Source organism: Phalaenopsis equestris, unplaced genomic scaffold (assembly GCF_001263595.1).
Source record: "Phalaenopsis equestris unplaced genomic scaffold, ASM126359v1 Scaffold000078, whole genome shotgun sequence".
NCBI lineage: Eukaryota > Viridiplantae > Streptophyta > Magnoliopsida > Asparagales > Orchidaceae > Phalaenopsis > Phalaenopsis equestris.
The window spans coordinates 550129-560499 of NW_018164520.1; the positions used below are offsets into that span (position 1 = coordinate 550129).

The following is a 10371-nucleotide window of genomic DNA, read 5'->3' on the forward strand; positions in this document are numbered from 1 at the left end:
ACCTGAGTTGAGCCCGGGCCCGCGTCCCGCTAATAGAAAAGCCCGGGCCCGCGTCCCGCTATAGTGCATTGATTTCAGTGTCATTTGTGCAAGTGCGTAACCATAGCAATATGGGCGTCATTCCTAGCTAAAATCGACGTTCCGGACACGTCGGCGCTGCCCGTTTCGTCATCCGGAGTCGTCCAGACAAGTTTGCCGACGGTCGGGCAAAAAAATTGTGTCAACTTTCGTTCCGGACACGTCGGCGCTGCCCGTTTCGTCATCTGGAGTCGTCCAGACAAGTTTGCCGACGGTCGGACAAAAAAATTGTGTCAACTTCGTGCGTGATATAGCGAGTGCGTTGTTGAGTCACGGAAGGTTCACTTAAGGCCGTCTGATCCTGTAGGAACTCATTTTCAGGCCTTCTATATGTTGGTCCTTAGCCCTTGCAACTAGAAATTGAGTGCTTGGAACCACTCATGCGAGTTCTTCACAATAATGAGTCAAGAAGTGGCTCGAAGCTCTGCTTGAGGTGGGCTCCATTGCTAGTCTGCTAGGATAGTCAATAAGAACTCCTAAGGCTAGATTTTGGGTTCTGGGAGTAAGAACTAATACCTCACTAAAAATGATGTGAACATATATACAAGTTAACCTGAGTTTTTTTATTGTAAACCATACTTTATTTAAACCTAGGATTAATAATTTTATATCGGCGCAACCAACATTGCGAAGTATTTTTCTCTTTTATGGGAGAACACCCTTCACTTGGGCTGAATTTTAAACTAAAATATAGCATTTTTTTGTTTAATATTATTAACGGGGAATGATTGTGAGAATAGAGGTACCCCTTTTGGATGTCTTGACTTTATCCCCCCTAGCACAAATAGACTCAATCCTACCAATGTCAGATGGATTTGAACTCTAATGTTCAGGGCTTGATTAATAACCATAAGTTGCCTCCTCTTAGGTATCTCAAGCAAACAGGGTCGATATATATGTGTCAGGGATGTGCTTGCAAGTGAGATCAACCTAATCATGAGCAGAGGGCAAGTCGTCTAATTTGCATTAAATAATTCAGTCATGTAGTACAGTCACTTGTAGTTAAGAGGTACTGCACATGACGGACAAGAGCTCGTTGGCATGGCACGACCAAGAGCTCGTTGGCATGGCACGACCAGTGATTAGCAATGAGTTGTTGTTTAGTTAGAACTTAGAAGAAGCATGTATTAGACATACATGAAGGTTTTTGTTGGTGAGTTCAGTCTAATTATTTAACTCTTATTAACATGAGATCTTTCCCCCTTTTTGTTTTTGCTGAGGCTTATATTTGTATGGAGGCTTGAGGATTCATTTGCTTTGGCGGCCTTTTGTTAGCACGAGAATTTGCCAAAGTTTAGTTCTGTTTGGGTTTACATCCATCAGAAGGCCCATGAATTACTTATTTTGAGGGTTATGTTTGCCAGCCGTTAGAAGGTGTTTATGCGGGTCTTGCAACCTCAAGGATAAAGAGGAGCTAATGATGGGCCTTGCGACCTTATTTATTTATGTGAGGTGGCCAATTGGATAGATTAGTTTGTTTGGATTCTTAACTCAAGAAGCAAAGCTTACAACTTTTAGGTTAAAGGAAGCCCATTAATGCATCTTTACTTGAACTATCATTATAAACTTTAATAGGAGTATTGAGATTTTCAACCCCTATTTGTTTGAAAGGCTTCCAAGTTTTATTAGTCTAGATTCATGGCGAGCCCTCCTTAGGTCTTCTTTTTTCGTCTTTAAAATTACCTGCAAGGCTTGGTTTTATGATCCGTACTTTAGGCAAGCTGATTCACATGATGTTATCACAACCTCTCCAATAAGAAAAGAGGCTCAAATGATTACATATTTTGCAATAACTCAAAGAGGCTAATGAGTGGTGGCGGAGGTAAACATTCAATTAAGGCAATCATGAGTAGCATAGGCCAGCAACAAGGGTAATCATTATAGGAACAAAGGAGATCTCAGAAGATAGAGAAAATAAGCTAAACTTATTTTTTCTGCATTCAATCCCTGAAAAGTAAGGTAACATCACCAAACTTAATATTTGACAAATTGGGCTGTTTTGTTGGGCTTATAAGGCTTTAGTTGGCTTAAGCTTAACTTAATCCCAATCAATAGTCCCTTAAGGTTAGTCGTTCTCACCTTTACCACCAAGTCATCACAATTCTTTTGCACAAAGAAGAGGCTTCCTGCTGATGTGTCTCTATAAATAAATCATAAGTCTTAATTTTTAATTCCTTATACTCATCTTGATTTTACAAATTTCTTTTTTAAATGTAGAAAATTAAGAGATGAGGTACCTTGACTTATAAATCTCATGTGTGATTTTTAGTATCCTAGAGCCAGAATCTTGTAGTTATTAATCTAAATTAGGGGTTTAATTGGGTTGTTTGACCTCAAGTTTCTCTCAGCTGGATCTTGAGGCGACCTTGTTAATGCAGCTAGAGCTCGATCTGAGTTCAAGGCAAAAGATGAAATGGCTTGTCGTCTTTTGAAAGATGGAAGATGGAGCAAATTCTATATGTTAATGCTATGTATTCATGGAAATAATGATGGGAGAGAGATTTCTACATAACTTTTATATTAAAGATTTTGATTTGTGATATTTATTGAAAGGTTACTATTTTATTGTTTTTAAATATGCCGGTTCATAATATGACGAGTTAAAGCTAATCGTAGTTTATATAACTGGTTTGTGAAGCTTATCTGACTACCTGTTTATAAATCAGAGCTTGCTCATTAACCGACTATTACTTCCTTATTTTAAATTTTCAAATATATAGAAAAAGGAAAAACCCTTCCTTTTTAGTATTATTATCTTTAAAGTAGAACAAAACTTAGGAAACTAATTAATGTCATCTTTCTTTGCTTCATACTTTTCATCTCCTGGTAAAGAAATAAAATCCATTTTCAAATATCATGAAAAAGGAAAAAATTATCTTTAAAGCCCCATCCCAATTATTGCACTTTTTAACAACCCCTAGAGTCATTACTATAATTTTTCGGATAAAATAGGTCTCTTAATACATAAATAAAAAATTATATGGGCAATTACATACATATCACTCAAAACATTGCTATTTACAAATCTAGCTCCGTCTTTCATCCATCTTTTATATTCTCACTAAAAAATCAAAATTCACTATAAAACCCCAGCCCATACTTTTCATTTTTATTAAATTCTCGATCATTTTGATAGGTTCTAATTTTATAAATAGCTACATTTCGAGTGCTATGTATGTATTATCCCTTACTTGGGGCAAATTTTTCATGCAAGGAATGAGAAAATAACTAATTTGTTCTGTTTTGCGAGTTTCTATAAGAAATTATCTTCATGCTCTTCCAATATTAAATGCTTGTATTCCTAGATTTTCTCTCATAACATATTTTTTCTGGCTGGTCTGGATCAGGTTTTGTTTGAAGCAAAGCAATGGAACAATCTCGTTGAGCAATTTAAGCAGGAATTTTATAAATTGTTTGGCATGACCGTTGAGCCATTGCTGAACATATATCTGCAGGCAGGCTTGTCTGCTCTAAAGACCCCGTATCCTTGTAGACCAACCAATACTTACATTTTCAGCTCTTTTATTTATTATTTATAAGCACTGCAAAAAGACTCATAAAACATAGATTTCATGAAATGAGCAAAGTGCAAAATTTCTCCCTTATGCTTATTGTTTCCCGTATCTCCATCCTCAACCACACTGCTAAGATTCTGCTACGAGGAAGGCTGCCCTAAGGAAGACCCGCTCTCGCAGGATAGCTTCCGAAAACTTGCGGAACCGCTGCCATTCTCAAAGCAACACCATTCTAAACTTGTCTGCTACATAACTAGAGAAGTCATGGATTCGGAGAACCCGCCCCTCGTACTGCCAAATGGCTATGTCTACAGCACAAAGGTCCATAAAAAACTCTTAAATATCCTATTACTTCTTCAAAAAAGTTAAAAAATGAGTAAAGTGTCAAAACAGTCTCCGATTATTTATATGGACAATTTTAGTCTCAAAGGTTATAGAAGTGTCGAATTAGTCCGAGATTTTTTAAATTGGTGCTGAAATAGTCTCCATAGAAAACAATTATAGCTCAATTTTAAATTCATTCAGGATTATTTTGACACTTTTAAAACTCTGGACTAAAACGGCGCCATATAAATGAGCGGGGACTATTTGGCACTTTACTTGAGAAACAATATTAAAAAAAGGGGCATTTAATGCATACCTCCCAATTTCTATGTATTTTCATATATAACACCAAAACTTTATTTTTTACGTTTTTATCATGCAAGTCTTTCATATCACATAAAAATATCACTATTTTAACTCTAAAAGGGTGAGATGCACCTTTTCATCCATAGGTATTGGTAGTTTATATGGATAATTGAAGTTTAGGTGTAAGGTATGTAAATATAATGTAAATCTTCCAATTAAAATTTCACTATTTTTGTTTATCTCATTGCAGGCGCTTGAAGAAATGGCGAAGAAGAACAATGGCAGCATTACATGCCCGAGGACCGGCTATGTGTGCAGTTACACTGAGCTTGTGAAGGCTTACATATCTTAAAAGGGGTTGATACTCGCTCATCTTCCGTTCAGGAGGATTGATTGCTGTACAGAACATGCGATGTAAGAATAGTTTATGGCCCTCTGCCTCTTTGATTTCTGTTGCAGCTTACGTAAAATGTTGGGTTGATTTAATGTTTTAATGATAAAATGCCACTGAATTTAGCTGCCCCATCACGTTATAGTTCATCTATATATATATATATGTAGAGAGAGAGAGAGAGAGAGAGAGAGAGAGAATTTGCATACATACTTCCTTACCTTAGCATGAAAAGGTGTATTTCACTACGAGAGAGAGAGAGAGAGAGAGAGAATTTGCATACATGCTACCTTACCTTTGCATGAAAAGATGTATTTCACTACTTAAAAAGTAAAAAAAAAAAGGTGATAATTGATATTTGTAATGTGATATGAAAGATTTAGGTGTTATAATGTAAAAGGTAAAGTTCATGTGTTGGATATGTAAATACATAAAAATTGGGTGGTAGTGGAGTTAATCTTAATGAGAGTTTTATCTCTTACATTAATGGATTGAATGCTGTGGATTCACAAGTCATTCGAATTTGATTTGAAACTCTGGTAATTATGCATTGAACTAGGGTTGGACTAAGGTTCGAATAGACGACATGGGAGAAGGAGAGGGTTTGATGCCTTTGTGTGAGATATTGGAGGCAAGGAGGATTTATGTATTTGTGAACATCAAAATAATGTAATACAAGTGTGGACAAATGGGGTAAACAATCCCTCTTTTTTGCATGATAACAAGTATATGTTGGCTATTCATATAAGTTTTGGGTTGGAGAACCTCGCTTGAATCTTATGCATGTTAATTTTTTTATTTCATAGATGATAAATGTTAAAGCATATATATGTTACTAAAATCAATGTATTTAGGTTCAAATAATAGACAAAATAATAGGAGGTATATATACATAAAACATCCAAAGAATTATAATGATTATATTTCTAAAAAGTTTAAAATTTAAGAAACTAAGAAAATACACAAATATAAAATATACACAAACTACTAACCATAACTAAAAGAAATCAAACAAATAACTTCCCCTTTAGATATTTAAAAAAGAATGGATGTACATACAAGTACAAAAGTAAATATTAATAAAATATAAATAAAAAAGGATAAACATCCTCTAAAGTTCGGAAGGCCTTTATTAGGACATGGAGAATGATATGGCTAGTCTTCAATTCAAATTAGCTAATTGTGAAATCAAGGTCTGTTATTTTAATTTTGTTGATGCTATCATTGTCATTACTCGTTCTCTGATGCAATGTGATCATCAGTTTTGATCACTAGATAAGAGAGTTGGTTACTTTCAGCATCTTAGGGGCTTTATGTGATAGATGGGCAAGTGGAACTTGAGATGCTGGTGGTGTAGGTGTGGTTATTTCTTCTAATTCTTCTTTTTTGTCTTTTTCTTCTTCATCCCTGTCATCAATGTAATGGCAAACTTCTGGTCGCTGAAAAGAATATGAAAGGATTGATCAATGAATGAACTTTGGATACATCCATGTTGGTTTTGATAACTCATATTGTATTTTACTACAAAAATGCATAATATCATGCAACACTGTCTTCGTTATGACTTTTCTTGTCTTTAAGATAGTGGGTAAAAGTAAAATTTTTAATTTATTGAATAGACATATCTATAATATTGAATTCAATTGTAGTTATGTTTGTAGTAGGCAAAAAATTCAAATGAGTTGGGTAAAATAATTAAATTCATCAGCTTTAGGGTTAAAATTATGCCAGAACACATATTGGATAGCTTTTCTACCTAAGACTATTAATGAGAGTTGAGGATGGGATTGAGAAGGCCTTATATGACTTGATTTATGGAAGCCCGATTATACATAGTATTGATGGCCGTGATATGTAAATGATCATTATTATTAAATAAATGTAGACATTTGTGCAAATCTTGATTAAAAATATTGTCTTGACTATGCCACACACTAGATTACAAGATGTTGCATTTGTCATTAATGACAATTGGTAAAACATTCAATGAAAAGTTGAAAATGATAAGAGTGTAAGTGAAATAAAAAAAAATTAAGTGGCATGCCAACAAATAAGATTATAGAAATAGAAGGGGAGATGTTTGTATAGTTTATATTGCAAATCAGTGATGGATAATCTCTTAAATAACTTTTATGATGCATCATCATCACCATCCTACAAATATTAGTTATGTCATGGAATGGATGATGAAGAATTGTTCCTTTCTACTTTCTTACTAGACATGAAAATAAGTTTAACATACTGAAATGGGTTCAAGGAAGGAGTATTGGTAAATGAATGGTTGAAATGCAGATAGTATTTATCAAAATTTTTTAGTCTACATGAACCCACTAAACAATATGATTAACTTTTTATTGATTATCCCAACTACTATTAATTGCTAGTTTGGATAAATATCGATCATATAAAAGGATGAAATTATACAACACAATTGAATGCATTAATGTAATTGATCAATGTTATTAGTAACAATAGCTTGACAAAACAAGGAACACGACTAGGATTGCATCGTATGACGTAATTTGTATAATTTAATGATTAACATATGTTTAATTATTAATTTTAAGTTTGATTTTTTGGCTATTTAATTTCTACAATATTATCTTGTATCATCATAAGGGCATTTCTTTAATAACACTAATATAATTTTATGAAAAATAAAATATGAATGAAATAAAAAGTGATAAATGACAAACATCTAAACATATAAAGGAAAAAAGGAAACAAAAATAGCGAAAAAAAGCACAAACTTGTGAAAAAAAATAATTTATTTGCATATGTCTATGACTCTTAATTATGTCCATACATTAAATCAGTCATGATTTAGAGGTTTTGTGCAACTATTTGTTAAAAATATTTTTTTATTTCTATAATTAAATTTGTATAGTTTTTGGATACATGATTTATATGGAAGTGATAACATATATCAACATGTTTTATTCTAGAATATTGGATATGATTTTTCATTATATAAATAATGCAAGTATTGTATTGGTATCTTTTTACTAATTTTTCAAATTTTAAAAACTATTACTGCAATCATAAGAATAAAGCAAAACAACTCTATGCTTCTTGTATTCAACTTTAGCAGTAGATATGCCAACCTTTAGATAGTGGCATGTCAACTTTAGGAGTATCAAATACTTAAAAAGGCAATTGAAATAAATAACATATTAAAAATACTTCATATTAATTTTTCCTCAAGCCTTTAAACATCTTAATTACTTCACTGACAACATTTGGCACTTATGCCTTCAAATTGTTTCACACACATAATCCAACCTTTATGGTCCCAAGAACCTCATATATATCATCAGACCCATATATATTAATAACTTGTATGTCAACTTTTATAGTGTTATATCAATAGCATTGCCTACTTTTATTTCTTGATGTTTTGGTGGTATTAGCGGTTGTCATGTGTTTATAAGTATATGAAAAAAAAAATCAAATAGAACTTAAGTAGTGTATGTCATATATTCGATATGATGTGACCCACTATGGTGTAAATGTTATGTTGTTTCAAGTAATGATAATAATAGTTTCAAGTAGAGCTATTTGTGCAAAAGTCACTTTAATAAATAAATTTTTTTTTTCTGCTTGATTAATTTTTTCCGTTAAATTTATTTTATTTATGACAATTGATCCATTTCCTTTTAATTTTATTTTAAACACTCAATAAGGAGGCATTGATTTGCTAAAACCATGCAAAGTAAATGAATTCAACATACAATAATTGATACAAAATATTTTGAATAATTAAGAGCTATTTAGCTGTCTATAAAATAAACACAATTTTTTACTTTGTTATATATATACTTTGGTAGTATATTATAAGTACTTGATTTTTTTTTTTATTGTTTGTAAAGTAAATGATGATGAATTGTTTTTTTCTATTTATATGGGTGTATGATATAAGTCTTATACATAAATAAAATGCAGTGATAACATTATGTCTTTAATATTTTAAGTAAAAGTGAATATTTGAACAGTATGAGTATTTAATATTTAAAAAACATCACAATAATATCAAAATTAATTAGTTCTATTTACCTATTAAATTATAATTTTATATGATTATATTTTGAAATAAATATAGCAATAATTTAGGTATAAACCTAGTATGGTCATAACTATTTTGTATGTTCAAAAAAACATGTGAATACATGAGTTTAAAATATCAATACAATCATCATGATTAGAATCTAAAATTTAACTATATATTACAATCCAAATAATTAATCTATCATTAAGTTATATAGCCAAAATCATTATTTTAACTCGTTAACATCCATCTAGCTTTTTATGCTTAAGTTTTTGAGGGAAAATATTAAACCAATGTTTGATTCTTTGCTAACTTATTATATTCCATATTAATCATTTTATGAGGAAAGCCATAATAATGGATAATTCTATCTTTAGTTCAATAAACTTTATTTTCTTCAAAAACTACAAATATGCGGTGGATTTTGTTCGTAACTTGAGCTATATTATCATTCATCATCATAATATATTGACGAAGTTTTCGGTCAACAATATGCAACTTTATTTATTTATTTATTTATTTTGTGGAATACATCTCTTAAAAAGATGATAGCGCTCTTGACTTTATCATGCCTATTAAATCTTTTTTAATATCCACTTTGGAACATACATTAGCTTGTGATACAAACAATCACTATAAAACTAGAGAATTTATTATAATTTAAATTAATTTATTAGAGCGAAGTTTAAAATTTTATAGATTTAGCTCACTTTCCACAAGCATATTATTTACCATATACATTCTATAAATCAATATAATTTCATGTAGTCCATCCAAAGCATTTTCCTCTTTATTCTTAGTAGTTAGTTTGAGATAGAAACTCATGCATCTTTTGAAGCACAACAAAACTTTCAAATCGATTGTTGCATTTTGTTGGTGGCTTTAGTGCAAGTGATTTTCTTGTCAACATCAAGATATTTCCTCTTAAAGCTGCTCAAATATGAAAGTATATGCAATTTGTTAGCATTCTTTATTTGATCTCATTTGACCAAGTTTTACCATAGCGCTAATTTTCTATTAAAAAACACACTCAACTTTTGAAATTTGTTGTGAGACCGTAACCAACATATTAAGTTGATGATTCTCTATTATCTAACTATCTTTCACTTGACCAATGTTTTGAATTTCTTATTGGCATCATGTCGTTCTCATCAACATAATATACCCTATGCCGACATATGCATCATAATCTATTTCTCCACCTAATTTTCATGCATAAAGTTTAAAGTTCTACATTCATCATGTATTTTGCTAATCACATATATATATTCATTAGAAACTAAGGCAAACAATCTACTTTCTTCGTCTACACTATTATCTTTCGCATAACAACCAACATATTGCGATTTAATTTTTATTTGTTTTAACTAAACTTCAAATTTAAACTAATAAAACCTATATCAAATTAGTTAAATTATGCATTTATGCAAACTCATTTAAATAAATATCAAATCAAATAGGTCGTTGATGATAAAATATTGCAATCTAAATATTTTGTTTTTTTTATTGTAGAAAAGCCATCTATAACTTCATTTATCTCAAATGAAGCCACGTGATAATCATTAAGGCCATTTGAAAGCTCCACAATTATCGTATAAAAATTATAACTAACAATATAAACCATTCAATTCATTTTTTATGATTAATTTTTTGCATGAAAATTAATATAAATTTTTTAGAAAGAGCAAAAAAAAGTTTATAATATATATATA

At 31.3% G+C, this 10371-nt stretch overlaps 1 protein-coding gene across 1 annotated transcript in view; it reads left to right on the forward strand.

Annotated features, from left to right (window-relative positions):
* Nucleotides 1–4745, forward strand: part of LOC110019786 (macrophage erythroblast attacher) — a gene marked incomplete at its 5' end in the record, with an annotated part of 25445 nt that extends 20700 nt beyond the window's left edge. The window contains 3 exons of the mRNA XM_020717612.1: nucleotides 3426–3559; nucleotides 3728–3914; nucleotides 4474–4745. Of these exons, the coding sequence (XP_020573271.1) occupies nucleotides 3426–3559; nucleotides 3728–3914; nucleotides 4474–4575 (423 nt within the window). The remainder of the gene's footprint in view (nucleotides 1–3425; nucleotides 3560–3727; nucleotides 3915–4473) is intronic.
* Nucleotides 4746–10371: the final 5626 nt, after the last annotated feature.